We start from the raw sequence: 19319 nt of genomic DNA on the forward strand, positions 1-19319 counted from the left end.
CTTCTGTCACCAGATTTGCGAAATCATTTTGGAATAGTGCTGCCCAACACCAATAAGTGATTTGAAAGGTGAGAGAAACAGAAAACAAAGTAAACTTTGTTATCATGTTGGATTTCAACAGTGACAGCGGAATATTATACTAGCCGCTTGCAGAAAGCCTCCACTTACCTCTTAATATTATAGGCTGTATCCTGAGGGGTTTCTTCCAACAGAGTAACATAAACCAGTGCACAAGTGAGGATGAATAACACGGTCAAGGTATGAGCTCTCCTGCGAATAGAAATAAAATTACTGGTTCTCAATAAATGTCACAAAGCTGACCTAGCTCAACTGTTGATGCTTACACAGAAGTATAACAACTGGAAAATGTTTTAAACCAAGTTAAAAAACATTTAATTTAGAACAGTGATTAGATCTATTTCAAAAAGGTAGATACATTTCAAATCAATTATTTTTGCTGCAAAACCCACTGACCATCAAATGAATGCAAAGTTAGAGAAAATCATCTAACATTTGTACTGATTGAATTTTATTTTTAATCTTTTCTTGCCAATTGAGTCCTTGTGTCTGTGACCATAAATAATGTAATCTTGTCAGAGTACTCCACAGTTTTAGCATAACATCTGCCAACTACTGCTGCCCTCTCAATGGTTCTATTTGTTTTATAGATTGCCACTCCTCTGTGATTGAACGCGTTAACCAGAACCTGTTAACACCTCTAGAAATAGCTCAAATTCACCTTTAGCTTTTTCCAGCGTATGTTGTTCATGTTTCTTCCAATGCATCCACTCATTTCAACTAAATTTTACCAGCATTGAATTTAATCTGGCACCATTACAACCATGACAGACTTTACCTAGTGCATGTTATACATCCTTAGCTGCTTTACTAGGCTGTTTCCAGTTTAGCACTATGTTATTTTTAGAAATAGGTCCCCAATACCAAACCTTCAGCAATCCAGTCAGTGCAACCTTCTTTCCTGTCACCTTCCCCTTTCAGGGCTTCAGCTGATATATCAGATTTTACCTCATATCTGCCCAATTTTAAAGCCTTCAAATGAAATAATGGGAAAAGCTCAAATGGGGTTGCGAGGGAAGCGAGCTATAAGTACCTGAAGCTGATCTCCTGAAAGATATCAAAGTGTTGTGCTCGGCCTAATGCTACAGAAAGTTATGTTAAACAAGATTCATCAGTGAAAATTCTCAAATCTTCTCGTCAAGCAGCCAAACGTGATCAATTCATCCTCACTAAAAAACCAAAGGATTTTGATGAAGAATCACAAAAATAAACTTAAACATTTTTTTCAGATGCCTTTTCTGAGGCACCTATAAGGAGACACTGGGTTGTCCCAGAGTCAAACCAAAACCCAAGAAATAGTGATCCCTTTTGGAAGGGCACAACTAACATGATACTAAACCATAAAACAAATGAACCTTAAGGTTGAAGATTATTTCCAGTGTCCACTACACACTCCAGTCCCTGCAGGGCTCAACAGTCACAGAAGCCCACATTCATTATCAATGGGCGCCATGTGCCCCTTCTCTAGGGCCACGCAGGCTGATTGTCCTACTGTGTATTTGCCAGTATTTTCTGTTCTTTTTGCCATTATACTTACCAATGAATAAAAGCCTTAATCTGAATGGAACAACTGAAACACACTGTCCTGGCATGTAAACAGGCATATACTATATCCAGCCACTAACAGTCCTCAAAACAGACTCCTTTTTAACATTTACAAGTATTTTTGTCACAACCAGAGCAAACAGGCCTTGCCTTGTAGGAAAGTGGTTATATCCAGTAATAATCTCGGGAAGGCCAACTGAAGGGACACAATAGATCTATTGCTTTTCCTTTTTAAAAAAGCACTTCACTATGGCAACAGAGCAAAAAAGCATTGATATGCTCCACTAAATAAGACTGCCACTCCCCTTAATCATCCACCACCAGATACAGCAAGTCCAGGCTAGAATTAGGAAACATTTAACAGCAGGATTTCAACATATTTTTGAATGTAAACAGTGGGTGTGGATATGAATATCACATTTCATATTCCAAAATGGTGTAATAAAACATTGGTGCCACAAGTGACTCAAGGATAGGAAAGTACTACGAGAACATAGATTAAAAGAAAATACTTTGCACCAATTTATTTACTAAAATACAAAACACAAATCCCAAGGGGCAGTAGCATTTTAGTTTCTTTCAGCTGTATATTAGATAGAAGATAAGAGCACACATTAGCTGTAATACTGAACTGCAGCAATTAAAGTTGTCAATGTTCAAATATATTAGGTCACGTTTCAGTTGTGGCTAGTCATAACGGACATTTCGTTCAGGTCTAGGCTAACTTTCTGTGGGTTTACTTTTGGAGATTTATATCGAGGGATTCCAGGTACCAATACAATTGTGCTTTTTTTTAAATCTGTCATTCAAATCTGTTGAATACATGTACTATATCCCCAGTATATCAAAATGGAGGCTTCAGATAAAATCCACAGGCTACTGGTTCCGTAAATACAGAATACTAATACCAGAAATGTGGGCAAGCTTAACATAAACCGCCCCCCACCCTCCCCGCATTCATTCAAGAAACTGCTAACCAAGATGGTTGAGGAAATCCCTCAGAAAGTGGACCCATCAAGTGTGAAGATGGGTCAATAAATTAAGATGGCAAAACTCATTTATTTTTAGTGACACATAATATTGCTTTGCCCTTTATTCATGAGTACAATGTTAAACAGAAAAGTTTTATCCTTAATGCTAATGTTAGCATCACACACGCTTTTATTAGAAAATGTGTGGTTCTGCAGTGATCTTTAATACTTTATGTGGAGTGCCTCTCATAACTAGTCAGATTCTGAGTCGAAATCCCACCAGTTATACTTGAATACCAAGTTAAACAGATATGTAGAACTCTGCTACAGCCACAAGCTACAAAATATCTGAAAGGTTTACTTTCAGACATGATTCTTCAGATTGTAACTACAAACGACTTATGCTCCAGATTAAACTTTCCATTGACTTTATAAATATTAATACTCACATCATGCATATATTCAACATATATCAAAATTCATGTGCATTATTTAACTGATTAAAATGTAACCAAATTGTCCCCACATTTTTTTTTAAATCAAAGATCTCTGCCGAGATTTGCCTGGCTTCACTATTTCTATTTGAGCAAGTTGAGATCATAGAAGATATCAGGGCCAGACTAGCAAGTCAAAGAAATACAAGCTCAGATCGCATTCCAAGATTCAAAAGATACCTGCTGCTATTCTTTGCATATAAAACTTCATAAAAACAGATTCCGTTTCTCTGCAAAAGCTGCCACTGAATGTGGCGATAAGCTATATTATGGAAAACAGGTTGCATAAAATCCACCTGTATTCTCTAGAATATAGAAGATTAAGAGGTGACCTAATTAAAGTGTTTTTGATGTTTAAAGGAATTGATAGCTTCTCTCATCTACTGTACTAGGTGGAAGGAGTCCAGAACAAGGGGGAAAAACCGTAAAGTTCGAACTGACCCAATGATGTCAGGAAGCACTTCTTCCACGCAAAGGGTGAAATTTTATCTGTGGCGTCCCATTCCCGATGGTGGAACACGAAGTGGGTGTCACTTCCGCTCTCTTGCTTTTGCTGGTTCCCACATGATTATAATTAAAATTTAAAGTGCCAATGGGGTGCACAGGAGACAGGTGTGATCACGCAGCGGGGAAATCCTTTCAGTGGTGAAATCTGCAGTCAGCTGATAATGCAGCAGATACAGATGTGCTATAAAAGAGCCTCTTAGACAAAGAGGGGTAAAATCATCGCAGCCACAACTTTTCTACTCATCTCCACTACCATTAACGCAAGACTTATTGAAAGCACAAAGGTGGCATGGGTGTTCTTCAAATTTAAATTTTACTTGTGAATATTTTACATTACATTGGTTTCACTTTATTGATGAGTGCATCGTTGCTAGTTGTTGTGACTAGCTTGGTCAGAGAGCTAAATGCACTGGAACAAAAGCAAAACACTGCTAAATCAAATAAAAACAAAGTGCTGGAAAAACTCAGCAGGTCAGGCAGCATCTGTAGACAGAGAAACAGAGTTAACGTTTCAAGTTGAATATGACTTCAACTCGAAACGTGAACTCTATTTCTCTCCCCCTGGAGACTCAGCTGACTCTCCCTTCGATGCATTATAAAGGACATTGTCCAAGATAACATTTCACTTATCCCTGCTGAGAGTTAAGGTGAACACAAAGCCCTGTAAGGACTCTGTCAGCCAACACCGTGAGTTAGGCTCACATGTGGACAGTGCTGATACCACCCTTTATGACCCTCATTTTCTTTCCTTGACTAACTATTCCCCCCACCACACACAGGACGACAGGTCCTTCCCACTTCACTCCTCCATGCCCTGGCCCACCCTCTGAACAGAATGATAATCATTTGTCCACTCCAAATTTAGAACTTAATCTCTCTAAACTACCATTGGTAAAACAAAGAATAACAGAAAATGCTGGAAACAATCAAGTAGCAGGTCAGGCACCATATGCAAAGAGAGAAGCCAGAGAACTTATCAAAAGTGCAATTACCTACATGTGGCTAACAACTTGGAGAACACAAATTGTGAAATTACAAAAGTAAATTGAAAAATCGAAAGTGGAGAGTTTGTATGCCACTTACTGGGGCCAAAGCCCAGAACTTAATAATCACCATTTAGCTGTGTGTAATTCTCAGCATAATCTTCACATAACTGAGCCCAAAATTTCTCTGCACTTTTTGCTAGGTCATCTTTGGATTAGATTGGCTTGCAAGGGACTCTGGTCTTTTCTCTATACCAGCCCTAGATATTGGGCTCCCACTGAACTTTTTAGCATCTGTCTTCCTTACTTCTTCACCTTAATATGGTTTCTTCGTTATAACTTATCAAACCCATAAACTGCAGCAGCTCCATTTTCACAATCATACGCTGTGCAACTCATTTTCACAATTGGCTGACAATACTAAAGATAGGACTCACTGCAGCATGAAGTGTGATAGACAAATATACTTTCTATTTGCACAGACAAAACTTTAAAGGGCTTCATTAAAAATTTCCAAATAGAGTTTGGATTTGCTTGTTGATTTTTGACCAATATCAAATGCAAAATTGAGTGATTGAGTGATCTTGAAATCCTTGTTATCGCACACACATTTTCAAGACATTCTATAATAATGTTTTAAAAGCAGTGGAGTAAATTTCCTGTTTTGTTGAGACATTGGCTCAAATATTCCGGTCCCTGGAACATTGGAGACCAGCCTGCAACCCAAGTGCACGTCGGGAGCACACAGAAGTCCTGATGCATTGACCTCAGAGGGAATTACCCGGGAAGTTTGAATTTCCTGCCCGCCGGGATCCTCTGCAAACGTCTCTGACTTGAGTTGGAGACTACAGACAGTTCCAAGGATATTAACTGAATAGTTACCCAGAAAATATTAGAAAGGAAAAACCTAGTTTAACTCCTGGATAGCTATAGGCCGAACCCTCAGCCACTCTCTCTGAGCCCCCAACTCCCCGCGCCACCACCCATTGACCCCTCGACTAACCCCCTACCCACCTGCTACTTCACCCACTTTTCTCATCCACCCTACCCATTCACTAGCCTTCACATTTAAACTTACCTCATGGCAGTACCATAAAAAGGGGGCAAGTCCAATCCTCCCACCCCGATGCTACTCCACTATGATGAATTTCTCTGCATTTCTGGAGAAACCGGGCTCGGAAGACCCGGTCAGAAATGCAGAGCTGCATCAGGGCACAGAAAAGTAGTCGCAGCGGGCAATTTAACAGTGACTGCCGCTTCGCGGAAGATCTGGACCATCATGTTCAAAATCTAAATGTAGAGGTGCGACAGCTTAAGGACTTAATTTTCCCCATGCTTTTCAGACTCTTTGTTGCTTCAAGTCGCGTCTCTATTTATTTCCAAAAGAAAATGACAGGAGATTTCAAACCATACTGCACAGCTCACAACCGCACTGACCTTATGAAAGTCAACATATTCAAAACCGCTTAACTTCAACTGGCAACTATGTAGCACCTTTAAAAAACCAAAATACCACATTGCTTCAGAAGGGAGAACAAGAGACCAAGCAGGAATTAGGAGATTATTTAGGGAAGGTGACAAAAGGTGTGGTTGAAGTGGGAGTCACTGAGCAGACTTGACGTGGGCAAAAACGCAGGAAGACGGAATGGGAGAGTTGCATAGTGCACAGGCAAGTAAGCAATAAATGAATGCACAGAGCAGAATAAGAATATTCTAACAAGACTGAATTAATTACAAAAGGTTTAATACTATACTGAGGATCTCATAATTCTGCCCCTTTATCAGTGGCGTGGGTGGCCTTAATGTGCTACTCCATCATATGGCACTGGGAAATGTTAATTAAATCCCATCATACTCAAAGTAACCAAAAATGATTCCTTCAATTTCATGTAATTCTGGCTTCACCCAGATCAAAATCACTCAACTGTGATGCTGCCAAACTTTATGCAGTGACAATAAAATGAAGCTGACAAATGCATTTAGAAATTGCAAAAAATGACGCACATTTGTGTTTCTTTTCTTTATTCTTTCATGGAATGTAGGCGCCACTGGCAAGGCAGCATTTGTTGTCCATCCCTAACTGCCCTTGAACTGAGTGACTTGCTCAGCCATTTCAGAGGGCATTTAAGAGTCAATCACATTACTGTGGGTCTGGTCTGGACTCAACATGTAGGCCAGGCCAGGTAAGGGTGGCAGATTTCCTTTCCTAAAGGGCATTAGTGGACCAGGTGGGTTTTTAAAACAATCAACAATGGTTTCATGGTCAACATGACTGAGACTAGCTTTGTATTCCAGATTTTTTAAAAATTGAATTCAAAGTCCACCAGTTGCCACGTTGGGATTTGAACCTGAGTCTCCAGAGCATTAGCCTAGACCTCTGGATTACTAGTGTATATTACCACTGCGCCACCATCTCCCCCGTGTCAATATATTGGGTTAGATTTTGAGTTATATGGTGAGGCCATCAGCACTCACTGTTATTTACATGAAAAACAGACAGTAACTTCCAGCAACCACATGTGCAGTTAAATGCAGAAATGAGAAAGTTGCTCTGCAAATGCAACATTCCTGCTAAATATTCCTGAACAAAGCATCTGGTCATCTGACTCACCATTCAAATATATTGCATGGTCCAAAGTCGCTGTGGATACAGGCAAAATTCAGAAAATGTTAGGGCCTGTCCAACCCAGCGCAAGTACCTTTTTACCAGCATGGTAAGTCTTAATTACTAATAAATCAGCTCGCTGGTGCTGAAAATTAACAAGTGTGGAGCTCTATTCCTTCAGAATTTAATCATTGTTGAAGATTTTTTTTAAATTAAAATTTAATTTAATTTTTTAATTTTTCTTTGTCTCATCTCTCACTCTTAAACTAATCTTTCTTTCCCCCTTTCGGTTTTGCTTTCTGTACCTGCTTTGACATTGAATTCAATATTCTAACTGACACTTCCTAGTTCAGTTTCTGTGCTGCTCATTAACAATCCTGGAATCGGGTTAGTTAAGGAGATGTGCAGCTGCTTGCCTTGTTTGGGTAGATACCCTGTACAGAATACGTGTTTTTGGATGGTTGACTGACAAAAATTTCCAGTGCTGAAGCTATGCATAAATGCAAGTCTAACAAACGGCCCCCACTCCCAGCAAAATCCGGTCCATTATAATTCCACTAGATTTACCTTACTGGAAAGGCTAGCTCCGACCTCCTGATCAATGAACACGAACAATGGATGCACATTATCTCAAACTGTGACAAATATTATCTTTAGTTAAGTTCCTCCAAATTGGAATATATGTTTTGTGATTTTAGTTATTAACATAACAGAAGAATAAATAAATTTGGTTGTGGATTTGTTTGAGTAGGAGCCCATTTCTGGTGTACTGCACAAATGACAAAGTAAGAATAATGGATATCTGGCAGGGATTTTGAATTTGTAATCTAATCAAAGACTTCAGATGACAAACCATGAGAGCAAGCTCAACTGATATATAAACATCAGCTGAATCCATCAATTAGATTACAGACTTATAATCACTCCCTAGGATTTAGAATAATAATTATTATATGGGAAGTGGAGTTGTGGGAGAGAAGATGAAAGGGAATAAAGGTTACAGTTTGCAATGTGTCAGCATCAGCCATCTTTGCTCACTTCAATAGACAATTTACTGCATGACCTTGACAAAATATTCACAGATTAATGTGCAGTTATCATACATTTACGTGATAATGCAAATTACTAGAAAATTCTAGTTCAATATAGATTATAGCCTTATATTGAAATTATAGCTATTTAGCATACATTTCCTGTGTAATAACTGAATCCAGAAAATATTTAATGGTGACACCCTTAAATACCATATGACAAAATCACTAGTGTGTGGGGAGTGGCTGATCAAAAGAAAGGTTCTATTAATATCATGGATCTTACTGACTTTGTATAATTTCAACTTACTTATGGTTAAATTGCTCCAACAGCTCAACGTCAAGTGGTAGTGAGATAGACCAATAAGGTTTTGCATTTGTTCAGTGTTTGAGTTAATGGCCCCATTGCAGCATCAGCAGGGGCCCTATAAGCCATTTTGCCATTCCTGGTCTACAGTGATACGATAGTCAGCTAAGCTTCTATTGCTGATTACACTCCTGCAAGTCTTGCTGGAAAGTGGGCGTCAGGGAAGGACAAGCTTGGGCTCATCTATGATCCTACCTACAATAAAACAACTTCCAGCATGCACACTGTAGGTTCGCAAATTTAAAAATGCCTACTTGAGCGAGATACCATAGGAAGACTAATGCTTGCAGAACACAACATGAATGACTTCCAAGGGAGAGAGAACATAATTTCATTGCTTTTCTTATTTTAGTCTCAGGATCTGGACATTGATGGCAAATTGCAAATAAGATACAGAAGCACCAGAAAAGATGCAAAAAAAATTACAAGTATTATAATAGAACTAAAAGTTTATACCCATCAGGAAAGACTTGCAGTTTGGGCTCTTTTCTCGAGAAAATAGAGAGTTCAAGAATGACCTAATAAAGAGATCTTCAAAATTATGAAGGAGTTTGATAGAATAGACATAGGAAAGATACTTCCACTTATGAGGGAAACCCTAAACTACAGGACACAAAGGTAGTGACTAATGAATCCAATAAGGAATTTAGGAGAAACTTCTTTCCCCTGAGACTTGCAAACTCATGGAGCAGTAGCTTAGACACACTGAGAGAGTAGCTATGCAAGTACAAGGGAGGTCCTGTGGTACGGTGGGCAACGCTCCAGCCTCAGAGCCAGAAGCTCCATGTACAAGTACCACCCAGGATGGCCACGTAAGACGCATTCATAACAGGTTGAGGGTCAGACAGGTTCAGTATCAACCTGCAAATCCTTCCAACACACACCAAATGCAGGTGGGCAGAGAAGAGATTCCTGGTCACCATGGGACAGAAAGAAAGTTGGAGCCTCTACCATTATTATTCATAGTTCCAGACTACAACATGCATGTAAGAATGCATAATGCCACAGCAACTCAGACTCCGAGTGAATTGTAACACACCACCACATAAATGCAAGAGGAGAAAAGAACAGGAGAATATGCAGATAGAATGAGATGAAATAGTGTAGAAGACGACTTGTATGAAGCATAGACACCAGCATAGAACAGCTGAGACAAATGGCCTGTAAATTCTATGTAGCTGCTCCAATAAGGAAATCATATAGTTTGAACAAGTGATGACAATACAGCCCAAATAGTTTAAGACTAGTTCAAGTTTTACTTTTACATGATGCTTTAGTTGGAATTTTCATTTCAGTAATTTCAACAGTATTGCTGGAAATTTTCCACCAATTTAATAAAAAATCTCACGTGCAGCAGTTCAAGCAATTTTGCTAACCTGACGCATCAAGAGCCCCATTGACCACAAACATGACACAGCTACAGAGAAATATAAAAAAAGAAATCAGAACATAGCAGTCAGGTTCAAAAAGATATACAAACAAGATTGTAAAAAAAAAATGAAGATCTTAAAAGAAACATTTCCAGAACTTGTCATATTATGAAGAATGCTACATTAGATAGCTGTACCTCCATGTTCTCATTATTTTAAAACTGTGTCTCCTTCTCTGGGTTGTTCTATACTTCTCATCACCTCTGCTGAAGTGTTTCATTCTCTATATTCTTTCTCCTGAGTATATCCATTCTACTACTGACTACCATTTTCTGCAATTCATAGTCTGTGCACCTTTCTGCATCTATGTATTTATTTCTCTCTCTGCCCCCCTCAACCCCCCCGCATCAACAATCTACATACCTGTCAGATACTTTCTTGGTTCTGCTCAGTATATTTATTAATGAGTGCTAGAATTCCTTTGCTGTCTTTCCCTTTCTGATGTTCTTTCAACTCACTACTTCCACATAAATCCACTTCTAATTTACAGTTACTGTCTATGGCTAATTTTAAAGCCACCCAAATGCATTTAGCAAGGAAGAGTCCAGCAAGCAAGCCAAGAACTATGCACAGTTACTCAGAGGAGATTCGGATCAGGAGAGCTAAAAGGCTGAGCAGTTTAGGTCCTGGTCATACAGGGGAAAAGCAAGACTAATAACAACATAAAAAAAGGTAAAAATGGGAAACGTAGGTTAAGTACTTTTATTTATTCTTAAAATAGTCACCTTGTGTCCTTGAGGAATTGTTAGCCTGCATTTTTTTTAAAAAAGCATTTATTCCCAACCCTGGCTGCCTTTTCAGAACCACGGCAGTCGTGTGGTGAAGGTGGTCCCACAGTGTTGATAGGCTGGGGGTTTCAGGCTCTTGGCCAGTGACAATGAAGGGATGGCAATATATGTTCAATTCAGGACGGTATGTGACTTATGATAATTCCATGCGTCTGCTGCGCTTGCCCTGCTAGATGGTAGAGGTCTTGAATTTGGGAGGTCTTATCCATGCTCACAGTTATGAGGAACACTACAATATCAGGTGCTGACAGATAGACAAATCATTTAACAAATAGAAGAAAAATAAAATACAGCAAATTCTCAAAATTCAAATTAAAGCAAAAAATTCTGGTTGCTCCTAAATGAAGAGAGATAAACAGATCAATATTGTAATGAAAGGTCGACAGCCAAGACATTAAGCTGGCTTTTGCACATTCAGAAGCTGAAGGGCCTGCTGTGTATTTCCAGTAAACTTAATGTATTGTCAGATGCCAATGAAGATATTTTATTTCACAGATTCAGAATGAAGCCCCACCATTTGGTCATCCAGCTAGTTCTGTTATAACCATTGACTTTTCAATAGATTGCACAAGATATTTCTTCCTGCTTCCAATCCATATTCTTCAGTTAACATCATGCCATTTCTTTTTAAGATTTGACATAATTCCTTCATCTTCTATCCCACCTCTCAGTTGTTTGATTCCCTATGGAATCAGAAATCTGGGTAACTGCTTTGAGAGTTGAAATCTGCTTTATGTAGGTCTAACTCTCAAACGATGCTTCAACTACCCTCCGCCGTAATAAATCTCACTGCCATTTCAACACCTGGCAACACTGACCAAACTGCACTCCCGTTAGCCACTCAAAAAATTAGCAGAGTAGCTTTTAGCCTCAGCAACTGAAGTGCTTTGATTGCGTGGGAATGAGCATGTAGCTAGCCTGTTCTGAAGATCATTAAATTACAAGTTCAAATTTATATTGTACACAGATAACAAGAAGTACGTATACATACCCAAGGAGCTGTTCTCCACCTGGATTCTGCCAATCTCAGATCCATGAAGCAGCACAATTCAAATTTCTACTTCATAGGGACTACACCTTCAAAACTAGTCATGGAGCAAACTGAAAAATACGTTTACCTTGCAACTAAAACAACCCCATTGAGAAAATTTATGCTTTAATAAAATTTTGACTTCTAATAACTTAGACAATGAAACTACTTTCAAATAATCCAAGATGACTTTTATATGGCAATTCCAAGTAGTGTCTGGAATAATCCACTTCCAACTCATCTGAAATTTAATATTGAGTTCACATGCCATGTTTCATCGGTTAATAATGCCTCCTCTTGTGCCCACTGACTCAAAAGGTAGAGGCCAAACAATTGAATAAAGTGCCCATTAGGGCTGGAATTTAAGTGATTAGAAATGACAGTAAATACCACGTAATGAGGCCACAAATGTTGGCTGCAGCTGGAATCTGATGCAGGTTTTCGAGTAGCAGGATGTGGAGCAACTGGCTATTTCTAAGGTGTTGGGAGAGTTCTGCAATTGCCTTTTTTATGACAAAAACAAAAAGCTGTCAATTAATTTGTTGCAGAGTTACTAACTCCCATCTCACTGCACCCTCACCGCATTCTTAGCCCTTTCAACTTGGAGAATTGGTTTTTTCCAGTTCTTCAGAATCTGGTCACAGTGCAAAGACCATCAAATCTCAGCCTCAAGGCAGCAGGTAAGCTGATTCACAAAGCAACACAACAGGCAAACACAGCCACACACACCCTCATGCGATGCAATGCCTCTAAGGCAAGAACAGCCACAGGGATGATCCAGCTCTTGCTCTTGCTCAATCCTCATTCTTCCAAGAGTAATCAGCACCCATTCTTCCTCTCACCCTGCATCCCCACTGTCACTGGGTAATAAATGCAACACACTATGTTCAAAGGCTAATCACTGCCACACTCCCACACACCACCACTTCCCAACCGTCACCGCGTATTCAACGCCCCTTCCCCCAACGTCACCGCGTATTCACTGTCCCTTCCCCCACTGTCACCGCGTATTCACTGTCCCTTCCCCCACTGTCACCGCGTATTCACTGCCCCTTCCTCCACTGTCACCGCGCAGTCACTGCCCCTTCCCCCACTGTCACCGCGCAGTCACTGCCCCTTCCCCCACTGTCACCGTGTAGTCACTGCCCCTTCCCCCACAGTCACCGTGTAGTCACTGCCCCTTCCCCCACTTTCACCGTGCATTCACTGCCCCTTCCCCCACTGTCACCGCGTATTCACTGCTCCTTCCCCCACTGTCACCGCGCATTCACTGCCTCTTCCCCCACTGTCACCGCGCATTCACTGCCCCTTCCCCCACTGTCACCGCGTATTCACTGCCCCTTCCCCCACTGTCACCATGTAGTCACTACCCCTTCCCCCACTGTCACCGCGCATTCACTGCCTCTTCCCCCAGTCACAGCGTATTCACTACCCCTTCCCCCACTGTCACCGCGTAGTCAGTGTCCTCCCATCCTCTCACCACCACACTCTCGTCATTGACAACTCACTGTTCATCTGGGTAAACACCCTCACCCCACTGTCACTGGATAATCACTCCCGACAAGGACACCCACCCCCTCTTACAGTCACTAGGTACTCAGTGCCTCACCCCCACTGTCACTGGATAATCGCTGCCCTCCTCTCCTTCACTGGGTACTGTCCCTCAGCAACCCCCCGCCCAACTATTACTGAGCATTCACTGTCTCCCGTTTCACCCCACCGGTCATTCACTGCCTCTCCCCACAAACTATTACTGGGTATTCATTCCTTCACCCAATCCCCCAACTCCCTTATCAACACCCCACCATTCATTGTCACCCCCACCCCCCACTATCGCTGGATAACCACTGGCCCTCCCCCACCCCCTCCTCGCCATCACTGGTATTCATTGCCTCTCTCTCCCCTTGCCCACCATCACTGGGTATTCACTGCCTCCTGCACATACCCCGCCATCACTGGGTATTCACTGCCTCTCTCTACCCTATTCCACCGTCACTGGGTATTTACTGCCTCTCTTCCCCCCTACCCCACCATCACAGGGAATTTACTGCCTCTCTCTCGCCAACCCCACCATTACAGGGTATTCACTGCCTCCCTCTTCCCCCTACCCCACTGTCACTGGGTATTCACTGCCTCTCTCCCTCCCTCTACCCCACTGTCACTGGGTATTCACTGCCTCTCTCTCCCTCCTACCCCACTGTCACTGGGTTTTCACTGCCTCTCTCCCCATTCTACCCCACTGTCACTGGGTATTTACTACCTCTCTACCCCCCCGACCACACTGTCACTGGGTATTCACTGCCCCTCTCTCCCCCCTACCCCACTGTCACTGGGTATTCACTGCCCCTCTCTCCCCCCCCGAACCAACTGTCACTGTGTATTCACTGCCTCTCTCTCCGCCCCCGAACCCACTGATAATGGGCATTCGCTACCTCTCTCCCCCTCCTACCCCACTGTCACTGGGTATTTACTGCCTCTCTCACCTCCCTATCCCACTGCCACTGGGTATTCACTGCCTTTCTCTACCCTATCCCACCGTCACTGGGTATTTACTGCCTCTCTTCCCCCCTACCCCACCATCACAGGGAATTTACTGCCTCTCGCCAACACCATCATCACTGGGTATTCACTGCCTCCCTCTCCTCCCTACCCCACTGTCACTGGGTATTCACTGCCTCTCTCTCCCCCCTACCCCACTGTCACTGGGTATTCACTGCCTCTCTCTCCTCCCTACCCCACTGTCACTGGGTATTCACTGCCTCTCTCTCCCCCCTACCCCACTGTCACTGGGTATTCACTGCCTCTCCCCCCCCCACCTCTACCCAACTGCCACTGGGTATTTACTGCCTCTCTCCCCCCCTCTACCCCACCGTCACTGGGTATTCACTGCCTCTCTCCCCCCCACCTGTACCCCACTGTCACTGAGTATTGACTGCCTCTCTCTCCCCCCGACCCCACTGTCACTGGGTATTCACTGACGCTCTCTCCCCCCCGAACCCACAGATACTGGGCATTCACTACCTCTCTCCCCCTCCAACCCACTGTCACTGGGTATTTACTGCCTCACTCTCCCCCTTCCCCCACTGTCACCGTGTAGTCACTGCCCCTTCCCCCACTGTCACCGCGTATTCACTGCCTCTTCCCCCACTGTCACCGCACATTCACTGCCCCTTTGCCCACTGTCACCGCGTAGTCACTGCCCCTTCCCCCACTGTCACCGCGCATTCACTGCCTCTTCCCCCAGTCACAGCGTATTCACTACCCCTTCCCCCACTGTCACCGCGTAGTCAGGGTCCTCCCCCCATCCTCTCACCACCACACTCTCGTCATTGACAACTCACTGTTCATCTGGGTAAACACCCTCACCCCACTGTCACTGGATAATCACTCCCGACAAGGACACCCACCCCCTCTTACAGTCGCTGGGTACTCAGTGCCTCAACCCCACTGTCACTGCATAATCGCTGCCCTCCTCTCCTTCACTGGGTACTGTCTCTCCCCAACCCCCCTCCCAACTATGACTGAGCATTCACTGTCTCCCCTTTCACCCCACCGGTCATCCACTGCCTCTCCCCACCAACTATTACTGGGTATTCATTCCTTCACCCCCTCCCCCAACCCCCTCATTAACACCCCACCAGTCACTGTCACCCCCACCCCCCACTTCCACTATCGCTGGATAATCACTGGCTCTCCCCCCACCCACTCCCCCCCCATCACTGGGTATCCACTGCCTCTATCTCCCCTTCCCCACCATCACTGGGTATTCACTGCCTCCTGCCCATACCCCGCCTTCACTGGGTATTCACTGCCTCTCTCTACCCTACCCCACCGTCACTGGGTATTTACTGCTTCTCTTCCCCTCTACCCCACTATCACAGGGAATTTACTGCCTCTCTCTCCCTTACCCCACCGTCACTGTGGATTCACTGCCTCTCTCTCCCCCCCGAACACAATGATACTGGGCATTCGCTACCTCTCTCTCCTTCCTTCCCCACTGTCACTGGGTATTTACTGCCTCTCTCTCCTCCCTACCCCACTGTCACTGGGTATTCACTGCCTCCCCCCCCCCCACCTCTACCCAACTGCCACTGGGTATTCACTGCCTCTCTCCCCCCCTCTACCCCACTGTCACTGGGTATTCACTGCCTCTCTCCCCCCGCCTACCCCATTGTAACGGTATTTACTGCCTCTCTCCCCCCTACCCCACTGTCACTGGGTATTTTCTGCCTCTCTCTCCCCACTACCCCACTGTCACAGAGTATTCACTGCCGCTCTCTCGGCCCTAACCCACTGTCACTGGGTATTCACTGCCCCTCTCTTCCCCCTACCCCACTGTCACTGGGTATTCACTGCCTCTCTCTCCCCCTACCCTCTTGTCACTGGGTATTCACTGCCTCTCTCTCCCCCCTACCCCACTGTCACAGGGTATTCACCGCCTCTCTCTCCCCCCTACCCCACTGTCACTGGGTATTCACTGCCCCTTTCTTCCCCCTACCCCACTGTCACTGGGTATTCACTGCCTCTCTCTCCCCCCCTACCCCACTGTCACTGGGTATTTACTGCCTCTCTCCCCCCTACCCCACTGTCACTGGGTATTCACTGCCCCTCTCTCCCCTCCTAGCCCACTGACACAGGGTATTCACTGCCTCTCTCCCCCTCTCTACCCCACTTACTGGGTATTTACTGCCTCTCTCCCCCCTACCCCACTGTCACTGGGTATTCACTGCCTCTCTCTCCCCCTACCCTATTGTCACTGGGTATTCACTGCCTCTCTCTCCCCCCTACCTCACTGTCACAGGGTATTCACCGCCTCTCTCTCCCCCCTACCCCACTGTCACTGGGTATTCACTGCCCCTTTCTTCCCCCTACCCCACTGTCACTGAGTATTCACTGCCTCTCTCTCCCCCCCTATCCCACTGTCACTGGGTATTTACTGCCTCTCTCCCCCCTACCCCACTGTCACTGGGTATTCACTGCCCCTCTCTCCCCTCCTAGCCCACTGACACAGGGTATTCACTGCCTCTCTCTACCCCACTTACTGGGTATTTACTGCCTCTCTCCCCCCTACCCCACTGTCACTGGGTATTCACTGCCTCTCTCTCCCTCCTACCCCACTGTCACTGGGTATTCACTACCTCTCTCTCCCCCCCTACCCCACTGTCACTGGGTATTCACTGCCTCTCTCTCCCCCCCCTACCCCACTGTCACTGGGTATTCACTACCTCTCTCTCCCCCCTTACCCCACTGTCACTGGGTATTTACTGCCTCTCTCTCCCCCCCTACCCCACTGTCACTGGGTATTCACTGCCTCTCTCCCCCCCCTCCCCCACTGTCACTGGGTATTCACTGCCTCTCTCTCCCCCCCCTACCCCACTGTCACTGGGTATTCACTGCCTCTCTCTCCCCCCCTACCCCACTGTCACTGGGTATTCACTGCCTCTCTCTCCCCCCTACCCCACTGTCACTGGGTATTCACTGCCTCTCTCTCCCCCTACCCCACTGTCACTGGGTATTCACTGCCCCTCTCTCCCCCCTACCCCACTGTCACTGGGTATTTACTGCCTCTCTCCCCCCTACCCCACTGTCACTGGGTATTTACTGCCTCTCTCTCCCCCCCTACCCCACTGTCACTGGGTATTCACTGCCTCTCTCTCCCCCCTCCCCCACTGTCACTGGGTATTCACTGCCTCTCTCTCCCCCTACCCCACTGTCACTGGGTATTCACTGCCCCTCTCTCCCCCCTACCCCACTGTCACTGGGTATTTACTGCCTCTCTCCCCCCTACCCCACTGTCACTGGGTATTTACTGCCTCTCTCCCCCCTACCCCACTGTCACTGGGTATTCACTGCTTCTCTCCCCCAGTTGCTTTCTGCCCCTCCATCACCCCAAACTCACCAGAAGAAGGTGACCGTTCCATCATCAAACACCTCGGACTCGGTGCTCCGCCGGTCCTGCTCCTCCCGCCGCCCGCCGCTCTTCCTCGCCGGCTCCCCCCGCTGTTGCTGCCGGCCTCCCCCCGGCTCCGGGCCATCCAACAAACCGTTCGGTTCTCCCGCGGGCGCCTTTCTAACTGCATTGCGGATCATGGTGTGCAGACTCCCTAACAGTGCGCTCCAGCTCCCCGGCGGCACCAGCTTCCAAAGCGCTAGCCGTCTCCCCGCCCCATCATTGCGCACGTACAGACTGTCACCGGAAGCCAGCCCCATTCGCCTCGCGTCCGGTAGCCAGAGCGAGGCTAAGGGGGCATGTCCTGTAACCAGAGAGAGGCTAAGGGGGCATTTCCTGTGACCAGGGTGAGGCTCAGGTGCTACATCACTAAAGCAAGGCTCAGGTGTACCTTTTGGTGGCAGAGCAATACTAAGCTGCACTTTATGGTCACAAATTTATTTAGTAACAGCAAAATACTTTGGGTGTTGGAGATCTGAAATTAAAACAGATAATGCAGGAAAAGCTCAGCATGTCTGGAAGCATCGGTGGAGAGGGAAACAGATTTAATGTTTCAAATCCAATATGATTCTCCGGAACAAATTCATTTAGAATTTATTTTTTTTTTAAAATAAATGCAAGTTAGCTGCATGGTGCCATCAATGGCATGTTTGTGCAAAGGAGTGTTGGTACATTTGCCATTATTACATTATTTCTTTTACTGCTATTGGAAAGGTTGGTGATCAAGTTATTGTGGTCCCATGTCGGTGGAATGACATAGGAAAGAACGAGGAGTATATCCTGCTGAGGAACTATCAAGAGATAGGAGCTGAATTAAAAGGCAGAACCTTGAGTTTAATATTACCAAAGCCACATGCAAATTGACATGGAAAAGGCAAATCAGAAAAGTTAACATGTGGCAAAAGGATTGATGTGGGAAAGGGTTCTGTTTCATGGAACACTGGTACCAATACTGAGATGGAACGGGGTTCTACCACCAGGATGGGCTTCACCAGAACCAGACTGGTTTCGAGGTCGGAGCTGAAAGGGGCAATACAGCTGGGAAAAGGGACTTTAAGCCAATGAAAGGAGGGGAGAGCTCAGACAAATTAAAAAGCCTAATAATTAGGTAAATGGTTAAGAGCAAAGTCCAGAAATAGGACCAAGGTGGTTCTGCTACAACAACAACTTCATAGAATGGTTACAGCACAGAAGAAGGCCATTTGCCCTGCTGTGTCTGTGCCAGCTGTCTGCAAGAACAACTTGTCTAGTCCCACTCACTCATTTTTCCTCATAGCCCTTCAAATATTTTCTCTTCAGATAATTGTCCAATTCTCTTTTGCAAACCATGATTAAATCTGTCTCCACCATGTTCTCAGGCATTGCATTCCAGATCCTAACCACTCGCTGTGTGGAAATTTTTTCTCTCAGAGAATTGAGAGTCTTTGGAGCTCTCTTCCTCAAAAGGCAGTGGAAACAGAGTTTTTTGAATATCTTTAAGGCAGAGCTAGATAAATTCATGATTAACAAGGGGGTGAAAGGTTATCGGAGGTGGGCAGGA

The 19319-nt window shown here is 44.8% G+C and overlaps 1 protein-coding gene across 7 annotated transcripts in view; it reads right to left on the minus strand.

Annotated features, from left to right (window-relative positions):
* The window catches only part of ptdss2 (phosphatidylserine synthase 2), a 93914-nt gene extending 75905 nt beyond the window's left edge, over nt 1–18009 (minus strand). For all 7 annotated transcript variants that reach the window (XM_078548926.1, XM_078548923.1, XM_078548921.1 and 4 more), the window contains exons 1-2: nt 17729–18009; nt 169–270 (exon numbers count right to left, since the gene is read on the minus strand). In XM_078548926.1, coding sequence (XP_078405052.1) covers nt 169–270; nt 17729–17919 — 293 coding nt within the window. In that variant the 5' untranslated portion in view covers nt 17920–18009. The remainder of the gene's footprint in view (nt 1–168; nt 271–17728) is intronic.
* Between the last annotated feature and the right edge of the window lie 1310 nt (nt 18010–19319).

This window comes from Cetorhinus maximus, chromosome 9 (genome assembly GCF_964194155.1).
Source record: "Cetorhinus maximus chromosome 9, sCetMax3.hap1.1, whole genome shotgun sequence".
Lineage (NCBI taxonomy): Eukaryota > Metazoa > Chordata > Chondrichthyes > Lamniformes > Cetorhinidae > Cetorhinus > Cetorhinus maximus.